Source organism: Oxyura jamaicensis, chromosome 5, assembly GCF_011077185.1.
Source record: "Oxyura jamaicensis isolate SHBP4307 breed ruddy duck chromosome 5, BPBGC_Ojam_1.0, whole genome shotgun sequence".
NCBI lineage: Eukaryota > Metazoa > Chordata > Aves > Anseriformes > Anatidae > Oxyura > Oxyura jamaicensis.
The window spans coordinates 36,375,773-36,392,919 of record NC_048897.1 but is presented as its reverse complement, the minus strand read 5'-3'; the positions used below and the strand labels follow the sequence as shown (position 1 = coordinate 36,392,919).

The 17,147-nt window shown below is 36.8% G+C and overlaps 1 protein-coding gene across 3 annotated transcripts in view; it reads left to right on the top strand.

Moving 5' to 3' along the window:
• The window catches only part of LOC118167734, a 296,070-nt gene that overhangs the window by 30,385 nt on the left and 248,538 nt on the right, over nt 1–17,147 (top strand). For all 3 annotated transcript variants that reach the window (XM_035327497.1, XM_035327496.1, XM_035327495.1), the window contains exon 3: nt 12,446–12,720. In XM_035327497.1, coding sequence (XP_035183388.1) covers nt 12,446–12,720 — 275 coding nt within the window. The remainder of the gene's footprint in view (nt 1–12,445; nt 12,721–17,147) is intronic.

Genomic DNA, 17,147 nt, shown 5'->3' with positions numbered 1-17,147 from the left:
TCTTTTTTTTTTTTTTTTTTTAATGAAATTCTGGTCAAAATGGCATTTCTTCAAAATTTTCAGTTAATGTAAAAAAATGTAAATCTTAAAAATTCATGACTCAGTCAAAGTCTTTAGTTTTTATTTTTTTAATTGAATCGATCCATTTTAATAGTTTATCACATCTCTTACTAGCAAAACTAGTGTGGCTTTTCCAATTTTGGAGTGATAAAATAGAAGGTATTTTTATTTTTATGCATTTTAGGAATAATAAAAACTAAATTCTGCCTAATTACTCCCAGTACTGTTGTTTGCTTTGACTGCACAAGAATTGCAGTGACAATCCTTCAATGCTTTCCCATTGCTTCTGTCTTTAAACTGTATTTTTGTTTCAGGAATTGTATGTCACAACTACTTGGCTTGCTTTCTCACAAGAATCATGTTGTACTTCTTCCTACCTGGGTAATTAATAGGCTGTGTACCCCAGTGAATTTGTCTACTGCCAATGACTGAGGCTAAAGAGTTTATAACTGGTGCAGAACAGATATTATATTACTCAATTCTAAAAACTGAGGTGACTTCAGGAGGATAAGATGATAGGTGGGAAACATATTTTCCACTAGATACAAAACCAAATATTTAAGTGGAACATGTACAAGGTCTCCTGAGAGATGTTTATATTATAGCAGAAGGAGGAAAAGCAATAAAATGAACACTTTAGTAGCGTTGAAACAATTTGTCACAGAATAGACACAAGTATGTTGGCATACCTGCAGATAACTGTTTTCTGCATCCGCTTGTAGAATTCCCAGGAGCCTCCTCCTCTGTGCTATTGATCTCTGTGCTATTTGTATGATAGATACAGACACCACATGATAATTTAACATTGCATGTTTGTAACCTTGTTTAAACATGACAGGGTGTTATATTAATGGTGAAGGTGGAGAGAAAGGTAAACGTTTAATTGTAGTGAATGGCATCCATCTTGTGTCTGATAAAAACCTTCCTTAATCCACACCATTCAATCATATTAGGGAGACATTTCATAACTTTAACTGAATTTCTTCAGTCTGTCCTTCTGCACAATAAAAAACTATGTTTTCATAGTTACTGCGTATCAACGTGTCATTTAACAGTACTGTTCTTATTTCAGCTAACAAGTTCTTTTCACATCTATATTTTTCAGCAGCTCATTAGACTAGAAACAAGAATGTAAAGCAGTTTTGGTACCTTGCATTTCTATGTGGTTACTCTAAAAGATACAATGGCTTTTTTTTTTTTTTCAAGTTTATGTAAATATGAAAAAACATTTTCAGTTTGTGCTCTGCTACCATTAAAGACTGCAAGAGAGAGTAGGCAAATACTTATACATATAGAGATTGTGCACTGTTCAGCTTCTACAGAGCAGAGTTAGTTTGGGATTTTTCTGGAGGACGAAAGGGTTGAAAACACATTTCTCTACAAACATCACAAAGAACATAAAAACCTAGGTAACGTGATGCAAAAGTGTGTTCTTTTTTTCAAAGATTTAATTAAGTTGGTGTAAAAGCAGTTGCAGCCCAAATGATATTTTCTTGATTTTGCTGATAAAGAAATCAAAGCAAATCAGATCCAAAGGGCTATACAGCCCCTTGTACATCTGTATAAGTACTAAACTTCATCAAGAACAATCCAGGTTAGGTATTAGGTACTTATAAAAAGGTTGACTATTAGATATTTACTAGGTATTTGTAAAAACAAAACAAATCCATTGTGCTGATAGTGAAGTATTGGAGTGGATTGCGTAAAGATGTAGTGCTTGCTACCTTCCAGACCTTGATTAGGCAAACATCTGTCAGTAAGTAAGTATATGCAGTAGTTCTCTGGAGGTATGATGATAAGAGAAGATCTTTAAAGGGCTCATATAACCACATTTTTCCATGATCTATGGTAACTATTGCTATTCCAAATTTTCAACCACCTCAGAATACAAACTACAAAACCTAGTGCACTGGGCTTGAAGTCATCTGAAAAAAACAGGGAGAGTTTTGTGTTTTGAAGCCCCAGTCTAGGCATCTAATATAGTTAATTGAAGGAATTCATGTCTGGTTCTCAAATTTCTGCTTCAGCTTTAGCCTAGCTGTGGAGTACGTAACTGGACTAAGTGCATGATATTAATGGTCCCTATAGGACCTCAGTTTTGACTGCTTTTCATGCTCAGACAGTTCTCTGCATTGGTGGAGTGTGGCAGTATGGTGTCAGCTTGTCCCCAGTGCCTGCTCTCTGACACATGCAGGGTGTTCCTCCTTTATCAGGTGTGAATGGTGCTCTCATAGTACCTTTACCAGCTGAGGCCCAACACAAGGTATGGTGATACATCTTTTTCTGTTTAAACCTGGACAGAGAAAAAGACTTGCTCTGTTGAGAGAAACAAAATATTTATGAGTCTGAAGAGCATAGCAAAAAGAGTCATAGGTCAAGCTGCTGCTAGAAAAGTGTGAGATGGGTCAGCTCTCTAGACATTCTTCTCGTGAAGAGTGATGTTTTGTACATCAGAGTGATACTAAGATACATGACTTGCTAGTGGTAAAACCAATGCCACTTTTCCTGGACAACAGTGAGAGGATCTGGCCATCCTTACCACTTGTTTCACACTCCCTGCTGAGAGGTTCTGCATGGAGGTGGTGGCAGCTGCCAGAGAGGCTGGTGGGAGAGGTCTACCAGCTGGAGGAAGGGGAGCATGATGCTTACAGGCAGGCACAGGGCAGCTGGAGTAATTGCCAGCACAAGAGAGATAGGAATGTAGTATGGGATAACAGTGTGAAAGGGAGATGTAATAGCAGAGGAAGAAACAGCCATATTCTGCAACACTTTTTGCTGCAGCCCTTGACATTGGATATTCTTCTCACATCTCCCTAAATTAACTGAGTAAGAGCACAAATTACTTTAAATTACTTTTTTTTTTTTTTTTTTTTCTTCCCAACTGGAAGTTCTTCACAGAGGGAATACAATTATACAATTTGTGTACTTAATGGATCAGAATACCATCTTCTAACAGGACAGGTGCCTAATGACATCAGCAGAGTGCAGCTGCAGAGATTTGTTTTCAGCTAACTAGCTCTAGCACCAAGAGCTGTGGTAACTTGGATCCAACCTGAAGAACATTCCTGCAGGGCAAGTGGCTGGGCTTTTGCTAGTGTTGAGCTCCATGCTGTTACTGGTAAACTGCTGCCAATTCCTGAACTAATTTAAGGCAAGCTCAGATACAGCTGCACAATGGTGCTAGTGCAGTGACTAGCATGAAGACATACACTTCAGGGCACATTCTCTTCATGATGCCTTATTTTACTTTTCTTGCCCTTAAGGTGAATCGTGTCTTAGTGTTAATGATTCTTGACCAAATGAAAACAGAATCAATTGGCTGCTTGGTGGAAAACAAGCAAACATTCTAACAACACATCCACTAAATACCTGTATGTGTGTACTACACTTACCTCTCTAAACATTCACATGGAAGTTACTAAACTTATTGAAGTTATTATAGGAAGTACTTATGTACTTGGACAAGAGAAAGAAATAAGACACAATTTCCAACTCTGTTAAGAAAATCAAGTAATAATTTTAACTTTCTAATTTCTTACATAGTTAAAATCTCACTGACTTTGTAGGAGTTAGGAGAATTATAGATACCAGAAGCTTTGTTTTGTGAAAACTGCCCTCAGTTCCTTGCCTCTCCTACAAACACAGGCAGTTAGCTCCTAATTCCTCCTGTCATTACTCATCTCTTAATTACATATGGTTTTGGAATCCATAATGTGCTTAGGATACCTTATTTTATCTGTCAGGCAGTAAATTTAATTTTGAAATTAACATAATTCATTAGCATTAAAACTTGACCTTCTGTCTCAAAATGTGTGATGTCAAAAATCTGATTGCAGTAATATCTTTTAAGCACAGTGGATAGTTGAACATTTTTATTACCTTGTCCGTACATGCTTCATACTAACATATTAACATGTTACTGGTTTTATTGTTTTATTATCCCATTAATAAAACTATAAGACCTCTTTTATGTTTAAGTACCACATTTATTTCTGTTATATAAACCCACAAAGCTCTTAACAAGACAGGCCTTTCAGGAGCTAATTGCTCTTTACGTGCAGTGATAAGATCGGGATTCACATCCCCAAGCTTCTGGTCTGGGATTCAGCTCCTATTGTAGGCATTTAAAGCTTCTGTGGGCAGTCAAGTGCCTGTCAGTGAGTTGGCATTTCTTTTACACGTTTGTTGTCTGTATCCATCAGACTGTAAAAGGTTCCTAAACTTCAGTGGACTTTGTTCACGTCAGATTTTTCACACATGTCTTGGCCATGCGTGTATGTCTAAGCACTAACCCTTGCCCACACCTCACTGCTGGATAGCTCTCATGTGCCAAATTCTTGCCCTTGTAATCTGTCAGGCTCTTATTTTCAGCCATCTCTGGACAATGACTAGCTCACACTGGCATGTTTAAATCAAAGCACTGGAAGTGGGAACAAGGCTTCATTCTTGACAAAAAAGTGCTAATCTCTGATGCACAATTGTCTTTCTGAACCCTCACCATCAGAAGAAAAATAGGAGTAGAGGACCTCAGAGGATTTTCACATTCCCTCCATCATCTCCTAAATGTTAGAAATTAAATAAGGATCCTACTCACTTGCTGTTGCCAGCAACTGCCTACTGACTAGGTTCTATGAGTTTAGGCCCTCCTGAATCCTTGGTAAATTTACAGATGTTTCTTAAAGGATGCCAAACATTCACCATCTTTCTTCAAGAACCCAGATCACTGAATGCCTGCTACTGTTCAGCTGACAGTCTTGGGATCAGATTTCCCACAGCAATGTCAACATGAAGCAGTGGGCTGGGCCACAAATATGCCTGATAAACATCTCTCTTAGGCTGTTCTTGACTGCTCTTTTGACACTGAGATCAAAATATAAACCACCCTTGTCCTTTTCTCCTGTGGTTTATTTTTTAATGAAAATTAAAACTACCATCTCAGCCACTGATTCCTCACCCTCTTAGAGCACCCCCAGGTTGGCCGAGGAGTCCTGCAGCTAGGGATGCTGCCAGGCCCTCCAGACAAGGGCAGCTCTTGGTGTCTTAATTAGCAGTGTTGCTCCCTTCTCTGCTTTTGCACTTTGCAGTGCTGAAGAGAAAATAACACCCACCTTCCTTACAGCCTTCTGCTTTCTCTACAGTGTTTAATACCTAAAAAGAGAGATCTTTCAGGAGGGAAAAAACATCTCATGCCTTAGGTTACAAACCTGATCTTCAGTCAGCTTGGACTCGTGAAGCTGGTCAGAGACACCTAACATCCCCTACATCCAGATGCCTGCAGAGCAAGCTGTCTTCTGGAAAGCAATCAGCTGAATTTGGTTGACAGTATCCTAAAAGTTATAGGCCACGTTTCCAAAAAATTTAAAATGTTATCTAAACGTATCTACAGGAACAGCAGCTTTCATTATATATAATTGCATGTCTCTGTCATAAGCATAAATATGAGCCTTTCATGAGAAATTTTAGGAAAGAATGGAATTATAGCACAAACTGATGATAAAATGAGGTGTCTCTACAGGCAGCCCAGGAAAATGGGAAACACTTCAGATCTATGAACAATTATATTAAAATTATGATATTATGATATGTGTTTAAATGTTTCTCTTTTGTTTATTTTATTTTTTTTGTATGCCAAGAATAACAAGTTGTTTACAAAAAAAAAAGAAAAATAGAAAAGTAAAAAAATATATTGTAAAGCGACAAGCAAAAAATGCAGGAGAGAGTCACTTTTTTGATATGACTGCCTCTGTGGTGTGTTTTTGTAGAATTATTATAGAAAGGATTGGGTTACTTATTAGATGAATAGCTTTATATCCAGTGATTTTGTAAACCTATCCATTTATCTTTTGAATAATTACTATGTTTGTAATTATGCAGCAGGATTAATAAAATAAAAATTGGAGGGAAAAACAAGATACATCACAAAGATAAAACAACAAAAAACATATTTATAGTCCCTTTTAAGGAGGGGTTTCTGCCTAAAGATTTAATCTTTAATTAAATTTATGTATTTTATTTATAGTTCCTTTTATTATTTTTTCCAGAACCTGCTGACACAGCAGTGGTTTTGCTAACAGAATCTATGGTATTGCTATAATAAATATTATGGCAAAAATACCCTCTGGACTATTTCCCTAAGCGTTAGCATTTTGAGAGTGCATTAGGGTTTGGCCACCATGAATTCATGCATTGTATATTTGATTGTAAAATCATCATTGTTAAAATATATGACCTTAATAGGTCCTGAACTGGCACAGAAAATCCAAAGGCAGAGCTAACAAACAGAGAGAACTATATGTATTTTGGCATAAAACAGAGCTGCAGCCAGCTGCTCACCAAACTTGTGTTGTCCAGTGACTGGAATGATGTTTCTAAGGTTTTTTTGGGGGGTAATTAATTCCCAAATTTGATTGCTAAGGCTGTCTCAGATTTGTCTCTGGTAATTCAGCCCTTGTTACTTCTTTTCTACCATGAGCAATGAAGCTGCCTTAGTGAAACAATGTTCGAGATTGAGGTAGGTACAGGAAGAGGGTATGTTAACAAGAAAAAAAAAAAAAAGAAAAAAAAAAAAGAAAAAAAAAAAGAAAAGAAGAAGAAGAAAAAAAAAAAAGACAGTGTTAACTGTCTTTTGTCTCCGAATGGCGGCGTGCTGAGGAAGAAACTCTCCCTGCATGCTGAATGGTAGTCTGGGCTGAGATTCCTATGTGTGGCGTTATGACCACACAGACACCAGGGTTCTTTTAGGATCAGTAACTGCTACTTCTTTACTGGTGACATAACTTCATTATGTATCTGTTGCCTCCACATATTGAGGACAGGCTCCCTTCTTATACCATTCCCCCACAGCAGTCCTTTTCCAATAACTATTCATTGGTCAACATCTTTTCCCGGCAACCGCAAACCCCCAGGAACCGCCATGCCCCAACGGCCGGAGAACAAGCAACCCGAGCCGGCAAGGCGTCTCCTGAATCACCCCTCTTTGTTCCCTCTAAACTCTTTACGTTCCTGATGGCCTCATCGCTAACAGTCTGATGTTATCACCAACCATGGGGCTTGTCGACCCCCATGGCCACACTCCCACAATACGGACCTTTAATGCTGTGTGACTACCTCATTTAACAAATGCATATAAACAAAAGCAGATAGGCTAAGTAACATCCTCAGACTCCATCTAACTATTTTCTGCTGTAAGGAGCTTCCCTGTAAGGTCCCAGACAACTGTTGTAACTGGATAGGACAAGGAGGGTGGCAGAACAGGATACCTGAGCAGGAGAAAGAGCAGATTTATCTTGTGTATATGTGGGATCCTCCCTACAGAACAAATATTTTGCAGAAAAAAAAAAAATGTAGGAGATGAAGACTAATGGCTGAAAAAAAAAAAGGACTAATGTTTCATAGAGTGATACTGAGAACAGAAAGGAATTTGGGTGAAGGAAAGTGAAGATTGCATGTTTTTGAGAGTTTATTGCAGCAGAATAGAGATAAGAGACAATGTCTCAGACTGGAAGGAGTCCATGCAGCTTATTACTCAACTTCCCCTCTTTCTCTCCCAAAAATACAATTATCAAAGGATAATTTTGGAACAGAACCCGAAATGAATTGGTAAACAGTGAAGTTGTGTAGGGCTCTATGTAAATTTTTTGTACATAGGGAATCAAGGATCATAGGGATCAAGGATCATAGGGATCATAGGGATTTTTTGTACATAGGGAAGAGGATCAAGGATCAAGGATCAAGGCTGTAAAATTAAGAGTAGGTTTTGAATACATTCAAAATACTGACACACTTCTCAGACTGCACAGCTTAAGTGCAGGCTTTCTTCTTCCAGGTGGTAGCAAAAATGAAAACTGCTTTGGAGAAGTGATTTATTTATTTATTTATTTTAAATATTTTTTTTATATATATATATTCTTTTTTTAAAAAAAAAAAAAAAAACAAAAAGAATTCTTTCTATGGCACTAACTTCCTTTTGTCTTCAAAAAAACAGTTTCTTGACTGCCTCTTCAACTCTCTTTAGAAATCTCTTTAGCCTGGGCATCAAGAGTGTGGTAGAAAAATAATTTAATTTACCACAACTGACTTAGAGTACGAAAACTTGTATCATCTCCCTGCACTAAGGGCAAGCAACTGTGAATTTTCTTTAACAGCAATAGAGAGAAAGAGGAGAAAAACACACCAAGTGAACAAGCACTTTCTTATCAACATGTGTTTCAGGTGACAAGAAATCTGTACAACAGGAATTTAAGGAAGTCAAAGCAAAGGTGATGAGAGGTTTAGATATGGTTGATCTTGATGTGAGAAGAGGAGATTAGAAGGGTAGATTAGATGGTTTCATGAAGACATGCCCAGGTGTATTTTGTGCAGATCTACAAAATTCTGGTGAAATATAGCCACTCATATGTGTGGAAATTCTGACACGGTGGCAGTTGATTGGGGGGGGAAGGGGGGGGTTGTTTTGGTTGTTTGCTTTTATTGTCTGCTTGTAGTTCTCAGCACTGAACATATAAAGTTAGCTGCAAGAGTTTCACCTGTGTTCGATGATAGAGCTCCGAAAACATAACAGATAGGGAAGAAGAAAAAATTGCTTTTCTTAAACCTGAAACATACTGGGTGGGAAGATGTGAAGCAAGCAGTAGGTGGTGGTGCAGTAGAGAGAGAGATCTGTCTACAGATATTTTTCTCCCCTGTAATTTCTGAATTTAAGAGATTTCACTGGCTGTATCTTGGAAGATGTAAGTGCACTGTCAAGACAGGGAGAGAATCTGGACAGATTAAAAAAGATGTCAAACCACAAGTCAAGATTTCATTCTTAATGATATTTTTTTTCCACAGGGGAGATACCCTGGGATACATCAAGGATGATCTGTATGAACAGACATGACATGACTACAGAAACCCTTCATTTTAAACTCAAAACCAAATTCCTCTCATTACGTGACTGAACAAAAGGCCATGTTCAGAGGTGGGATGGATGTAGGTGTTGGGAGCACTAGGAGACAAATGTGTGACCAGCTATGTGCTACCACCTAATTCATCTACCTTTTACCTGCAACTACAGGTAACATCAGGCTCCTTCCAGCAACGCCTAGGTATCACCTGCTAAGATCTGTATGAGCCACTGCGTGTGAAGTCACATCACAGAGAACAGAAATCCCTCAGGAAAAACAGAACAGGTCCCCAGTGCAAAACATTCGATAGGCTAAACTGCATAGCTTAGAGGAACAAACCTATGCTTTTCTCTTACCCCTCAAAGAAGCTGTCTGGCTAGTCCTCATCATGAAGCAGCTATTCAAGGGCCAGGTGAAGCAAGCTCTTAATAAGTGTCCTCTACTGGCTGCTGGAGACCTGGGCAGTCAGAAAATATGGCATTGTAAGAAAAATAATGCTTTGAGAAAGACAGAGATGGCACAATTCATTTTTTGCAATGAGAAAATAGAGCTGTTAGCAGCTTTTACCTTACCTTAATTCACTGTAACCTTCCATGTGTTCTGGTCAAAGTTGATTGAAATTGATACATTTCTGGATTTTATTTATTTTTTATATGGATTGACATTTTTTGATGGGAAAAATACAACTAATTTTCTCAGCTCTTGTGGGGTATGCTTTATTTTATTTTATTTTATTTTATTTTATTTTATTTTATTTTATTTTATTTCAGATACTGGAGATTTTATTATGTGCTTTATTGTTATTTAGAAACAATAGCAAAACTTTAAGTGTTTTCCATTGAGACTTCTGGCCTCCCAGACTTTCTTTTTAAATTCAAGCTACGCAGACTGGTTCTCTGAAACATTGTACTTGTTCCTTTTTACCATATTTAGGTTTAAGAAGCAGGCAGCTCAACTCTACCTCTTGCTGATGGCAAGTATTGTCTGCAGGCTTTGCTTTCCTGCTATGCACAGTGACCGATACCGAACCTTTACCCCAATGGTAACTTGACAGACAGCAGTGGAGAAAAAGATTGTTACACTTAAATAAAACATTTGAAAAAAAATATACCCAACTCTGGATATTTAAGAAGGGGAGGAGACAGCAAAACATTCCAGATTTATGAAGGGCCGTTACGGATATCGTGTGCTTTTGCATGAGCAGTTATATAATTTAGTGACTCTCATGATATTCTGCATTAGATTTGCAATTGAGAGAGAGGAAACCTCAATCAACTGTATTAAATGCTACTATTTTTTTAATCAAGGTTTTCTGATGACATTATTGCTCCAACAGCTTGTGTGTGTCATCGGAACCCAGAGGTAAAAATATAGCACTCTTTGGGTGTATTTTATTATTTCACGATAATTGGATAGCATGACACCTAATGAAAATTTACATTAGGCAGACACCCAGTGTAAATTTCACATTTTCAGTCCTTTTCATCCTTTCTTGGCTGGTTCAGTATACTTGTTCTGATGTTTTGGAAAATATGATTTTTGATGAATTCTTAGGTATTCAAATATCTAGGGAGTTTTGAAGGTTTTCCAGCAGGAAAATAATTAATTTATATAATTTTCAGAACTATAATTATTAAAATATTTAATTTAAAAATAAAAGTTTTCATAGACTCTGAGTATACAGACAGCGATGTACTTGCTTAAATTTGTACATGGCAGTAGCCTCACTGGAAACCCAACCTCCTAAACCCAAGTATGTGTGTAAGCATTTGCAGAATAAGCTCTCAGTTTGGTTACATTTGACTCATCTTAAATTTGCAAAAATAGGTTCTTGAGCTTTTTCTGAAATTTTAAAAGTCTCTTTGAGTACTAGATAAAATTTCAGGGTTCTCATTTCGGCTGAATAAAGCTTGGCTGTACTTAATGAGACCAGTGTTTTGTTTTCAAAATAATCACTGTAATGGAAAGTGTTAGGGAGTTTTAATGGGATGTGCTTTCTAATAAACAGCAGTAACACTTTGTGATTTTATAGTGCCTTTCATTGTAGGTTCTGAAAGTGCCTCATGAATGTTTTAGTCTCACATCACTCTAATCAGAATGGTATTGTTGTGCTTGTTTTACAGACAGGAGACTAAAATTGAGAGATTATGGGAGCTGTGAAAATGAAAATCATGAATAGAGTCTACATTGATAATGGTTATTCACAGACATTCACACACACTCTCTCTTCTCCCATACTTTTAGCCACGTTTCTTTAGATGTACTTTTATGACTGTCAACTAATAGTTGTCATGAAGATAACTATACCTTTGACTTGGCAAACTATTTCTGGTTAGAAAATCTTTACTTATAGTCTCACTTTCTCATTATTTAAAAAGGACTTAGTAAACGTGCCAAAGCCAACTTTACTCTTAAATGCTTTTTGATTCAGGCCCTATTTAAGTACTGGAGATGAAATCTGGTAGACAAAGGGATAGATTTTTTTTTTGTTTGTTTGAATAGAGACCAGCAAAATCCATGTTCACCTGGGCACTGACACTTGCCAGACTGATTAATGCAAATGCATGCAAAATGCTTATTTGAATATTCACTTTCTGTAATACAGTAATAAAAACAGAGTTCAGACTGCTTGTCTTTGTTTAAGAGAAAAGCCATTCTTATTGTCTTAAATTGCTGTTTTATGTTGAAATGCTTCTAAATTCTACGTGAAATACTTTTATGTCTATTTTCTGACTCAGAAACTGTTGCAAGCCAAAAACTGAATTGAGAGTTCTGAACAGTGCATATATTTTCCTATTTCACACAGATGTTTCATTACAGTATGAAATTTTATGGAGAAAATGATCTATTTGTGTACAAATTTGGTTTTCATTCAAAATAGAATGACCTAGCTTGAGTAAAATAGCATATAATTACACAGAGAATAGATATTGTTTACTTCACGATGATCCTATTCTGAACTTCCACACTGATGAAAAAATAAACAAAAACATTAGAAAATTGGAAAGAAAATGTACCCACAGTTTTTTTTTTTTTTTTTTTTTTTTTTTCTTCCAGTGAAGACTTCAATTAAATTAAGACTTATAATAATCTTTGGCATGCTTGACCAGTGTTAAAATTAACAGATGGTTATTGTACCAAAAGGGAGTATTTTAAGCAAATAATTCCACTTAAAAATATTTTAAACCCCACATTTTTCAGTTTATACTGTTGGAGGTTATAGTGGCATGTTTGATTAATGAGCTGTTTTATTGGTGATGCAAATAATATGTAATGTCATAAGACCCATATGTTGTAGATTAGAGAGGTATTAAACTTACCTTGGCACAAAGTGAAATATCTAAAATATCCCTCTGGTAAAATATATCATTCTAGAGGAACAAGATATGTTGGCATTGCTTGTATTTACATTTTGATAAATTACATATCATGTTTACTTAGCTTTAGTATCCAATCAAAATCTATTCTTTCTCATACTTTTTTTTTTCTCTTTATTTTTCAGGTTCTTCCTGCAAATTCTGTTTGTGGTGGTCAGCAACTGTGTCTGACAACAGACTGCATGTTACCTGACAGTTATAAACAAAGATATGAAGGAAGACAACAGTGTCAACAATCCTGTTGTTTATTGCCTTTTATCTGGAATGGTGCAGACAACAACAGAATTAGGAAGGCATGCGCATGCAGGCCTCACCATGCGAAGGATCCTCAGCAAAACTCCAAACCACACAATGAAAATTCACTTGGCTCCATGTTGCATGGGAAAGCTGAATCACAGGTCAGTGTCTATTTAAAGATTCACCAAGATTTTTGGACCTCTGGAAAAAAGAGTTTAGTTGGGAAATGATGGCCTGACTTATGAATTTAGCTGGAAACTGCATATAAAAACCTCAACTAAACTCAGAACCATATGAAACTTAGTGATTTAAGTTGAATTTTACTCTGAGGTTTTGAATTCTGTTGACACTGGATGGTAGACTGTAATTCAGAAGGAGCTTTGTGTGCACTGTGGTGCAATGAAACTGCCAGGTTTCATGTTTTTCTCTTCAGGCCTCTCCAGATATGGAGCAAAATCTGGCTCTCAGAAGTTTATGTGTATTTGTTCCAGGGCCAAAAATGTCTGCTTCTTCTGGTGACAAAATTGCGATTGAGAACATCTCAGAGGAATACAACTATCTCCTTTGCAAATTTAATCTTTTTCTGCCAGTAAAGAAAGATGGATCCTTCTTCTTTTGTTTTCCCATGAATTTCTGTTGGCTTTGATAAACTGGGAAACACTTCCATACTGATTGTGACCATCCCAGATGGGATGTCTTCACAGGGACCTTCAACTAAAAATGTAAAATACACCACCCTGCGGAAATGTGCTTTTTGTCTGCCAGCCCATTTCTAAAATACTTGATCAGACCCATGTTAAAACACCCATCTATCTCTCCTTACTCAGAGCAAAATGTGAACAGATGTGATTTCCTACAGAATGATCAGCAAATGTTACCTCTGACTGAAGAGGAAATAGACTTAAAATCTTTAATGTACCTTATCAGCATTTTTTACACTTGCTTTGTTCTCTGTTACTGTGATCATGAAAAAGAAGCACACTTCAAAAGCTGGCAGTTTTGATCCAGTACATACTGGATCAAAACTTGCCCCTGGTCTTTACTTGCCCCTGAAGACAACTGTACCAAAATTTACTCTGTGGATTCAGATAAAAATGAGCCCTTTGATAAGGACTAGAGTCATAGCTGATACCATAGAGACATAAATCATCTCTGCTTTGCCATCCTGGTCAGCAGCATCCCAAAGAGAGAATCCTTTCAGGGTCAGCACATAAAACCATTGCCCTTTTTTCTCTCAGATTCCCTCTGAGGCGTTATACCAGTAGCTTCTCTTCTTGAGATACAGTGGCAAAAATTGTCCTGCATTCTAGCTCCACCAGGCAAAGCCACTGTTGAGTGGTATAACCTTAGGCTGAATTCACTTCTTTGAAATTCACTTCTTCCAGGAGTACTGATTCCACTACTCTCTTTACAGTACACACTCATCTGGAAACGATCATCTGGCCCTGGTCTTGCAAACACTTATGCATGTTTTGCACTGTACTACACTGGATTACTTCACAGAAATCAATGGGTTTGTTTGAAAGATTAAGAATGTGTGTAAGTGTTGACAGGATTTGGACCCTAGTCACCCCAGGAGGTTTTTAAAATACCCAGGAGATTTTTAAAAAATGGTGGAGGAGGTTATGCAGAGATAGAGTTTTGTTAGCTTCTTAGCCATGTTTTCATGCAAATGCACATACATAAATAAATAATAATAAAAAACAAATAAATATACTGAAAATGTGTTTTATGGTAAGTAGACCTTTCTCCCTTGGATGCCTCTCAGCATTTTCCTGAAAGATCAAGCCATCCATTAAATAGAGTATTTGTTTTCTAATCATGGTAACATTGTTATTTTTTTTTTTTTAATAATAAAAAAGAATAAAACCAAACAACAACAACAAAAACCTTCATAACTAATGTAACCTCCACACATTACAGAATGATCATGTCCAAAGAATAGACATTGACAGATTTGAAATAATTATGTAAATTTACCTAGGGTCCTATTTAAATGCACATTTTTCAGACTTAAAATCAAAAGATAGAAAACACCCTTAACCAATCCTTAGTGATTGCTGAGGAAGCTATACCTACATGCCTGCATTAAACTTAGCACAATATGCTTTAAAAACCTCATTAAACATCTAAGATGTCTTTGTATCAGCATTAAATGTGCTTCTACACACATTCTGTAAATTACATGCTTATAAATTACTCATTTATAATAGCTGCAGGCTGACAGCAAGTGATTTTTTTTTTTTTTTTTTAAACTCGTCTTTTTTTGATGTGGTTTTGCTTATGTGAACAGCTCATGATCCTGAACTGCCTGTTGATAGGAAGCAAAAAAAGATAAGTATTGCTGGTACACCCCCTTTTTCATGTTTAACGATACAATAATCAAATATGCCTCAAAATGGGGATTTATAGCAGCAGACATGATCATCTCTCTCTCCAGTACATTTCAGCTGGAGTTAACATTGAATGGTTATTGATGGGTCAATAAAGCAACATTCAAAAATGCTGTTACGATAGCTCAGAGGGCCAAAAGACATTATATTGCTTGCTTATTCTCTATGAAGATTCATAACACGGATCTAGTTATTTAGAAACATTAACATTAGGGTTCCCTGACAACAAAATGGACCAACAAACTAGACATATATCTTACTTGAATTTAACTAGTCAAATACATATTTTTCCATACAGGAAGGAGGGGTGGCAGTGTAGATCTCAGAGAGCATGAATGTTTATGGTTTAATATTTTTACTACTTTTATTTAGCAACACAATAGTCAAATAGAAACAGTGGGGTTTACAGTGCTGATTCCCCACATCTCATTGTATATACTGCCTCATCTGATGTTCATATCTTTGGAGCTCAGCTTGACTCTGTGTACCTGACACCACCACAAAACTGAGAGTCATAATAATAAAAAAGATCCAATAGGATCCATTAGGCTGCTAGGTTCAAAATTGAAAACAAAGATGTAAGGAATAGGTTAATAGGTATATTAGTCTTTCCCTTATTATAAAGATGTCTTCCTGGGTGCTTTATCCTTTACCCAGGTCTTCACATCTACCTGTAAGAGAATACGTTCATCTGCCAGAGACCCCCATGTAGTTACTCTAATCCACTGAAACTATGGTAAGAGACACCATGACACCATCCTACTTTGGGAGTACCTGCCATTGCTGCCTCTTCATCACTCCATCTCTTTTTATTTCATTGCTAGCTTTGGTAACAAAGCTAGTAACGAGGCTGAAGGAATCCATTTTGCTTGTTCTGTCCCTCTAAGCTATTAGGAACTGCCTCTGACACATCTCAGCTCTTCCTCTACAACTATACTGCTGAGGCTGTAGGACCCAGTCACTGAAATCATCAAAGAACTGTGACTGCTGGGACAAAGGGAAGAATTTAGGACAGGAGAAACTTTTAAACTTTGGTTCAGCACCATATCAATCCAGATTGATCTGCTGCTTCTGCTCACTCTGGCATTTGAATGCAAATGTGATATTTATTTCTCATCAGCAAAGGGTGAAGGGGCAACTCTCTTGCTGGTTCAGTATACCTAACAGGCAGTTACAACAATCTTAGCACTGGCACAGAAATATATATGTTGAATTCAAGATAGAATGCATTGCTGAAGTTCTGGTGACTGTGTAGTCTGGTAGTCTGAGTTAATGAGTGACTGCTACTCACTTCAGTGGGTGCTAGATTAAACTCATGATGCCATATAGCACATGTAATGGGCTACCATTCAAAAGAATCTGATGTAAGATTCTAAAACCAGATATATTCTGGAGAGAGAGATGATCATGTCTGCTGCTATAAATTTCCAGTTAGAAGCGTATTTGATTATTGTAGCATTAAACATGAAAAGGGGGGTGTATCAGATTTTTTTTTCTTTCTTTCTTTCTTTTTTTTTTTTTTAGCCTTCCTTCAACAGGCAATTCACGATCATCAGCTGTTCTATAACAAATAAAAGAAGGTGTTATCTCATAGAGCACTCATCCCATGTATGTGTCATGGCCTACTTATATAATATGATGGAAGGCTTGGCTGGAAGATTAGAAGAACTTGATTAGAAGAACTTTTACACTTAAAGTGCAGAAGAACCCATTATGTCCAGCTAACTGTAACTCCTGGATAACATAGGCAGTAGAATGCCATTCTTTAATACTTATGTTGGGAACACAGGTTGTGGATGACTCTGATTTAAATGTTCATGTCATAGAGAATCTACCATGTGCCTTATTCTTATTCCAGTGCTTTGTTAGTTTTGTTGAATGCTCAGTTTGTAACAGTAATTTTCCAGATTGCTCATCTTTCTAATTAGAAACTATCATGTCATAGTAAAGATGATTATAGACAATAAAGAGGTGTTCAGTAATGAAGTTCTGTAGTGGTTTGAGCTTCTTAAGTCTTTAATTGTGAGGGATGATCCCCTCTGAACTATTTATAGAATTTTCCTAAATAGAAGGAGGCATAGAAGGAGAAAAGAAAGTCTGTATGACACCATATACAAAAGAGAAAAAACAAAGTGAGAAAAGCTCAAGGAGAGAGAGTAGGTGAAGGAAGATGGAATGAATGATGGGAATCTGAG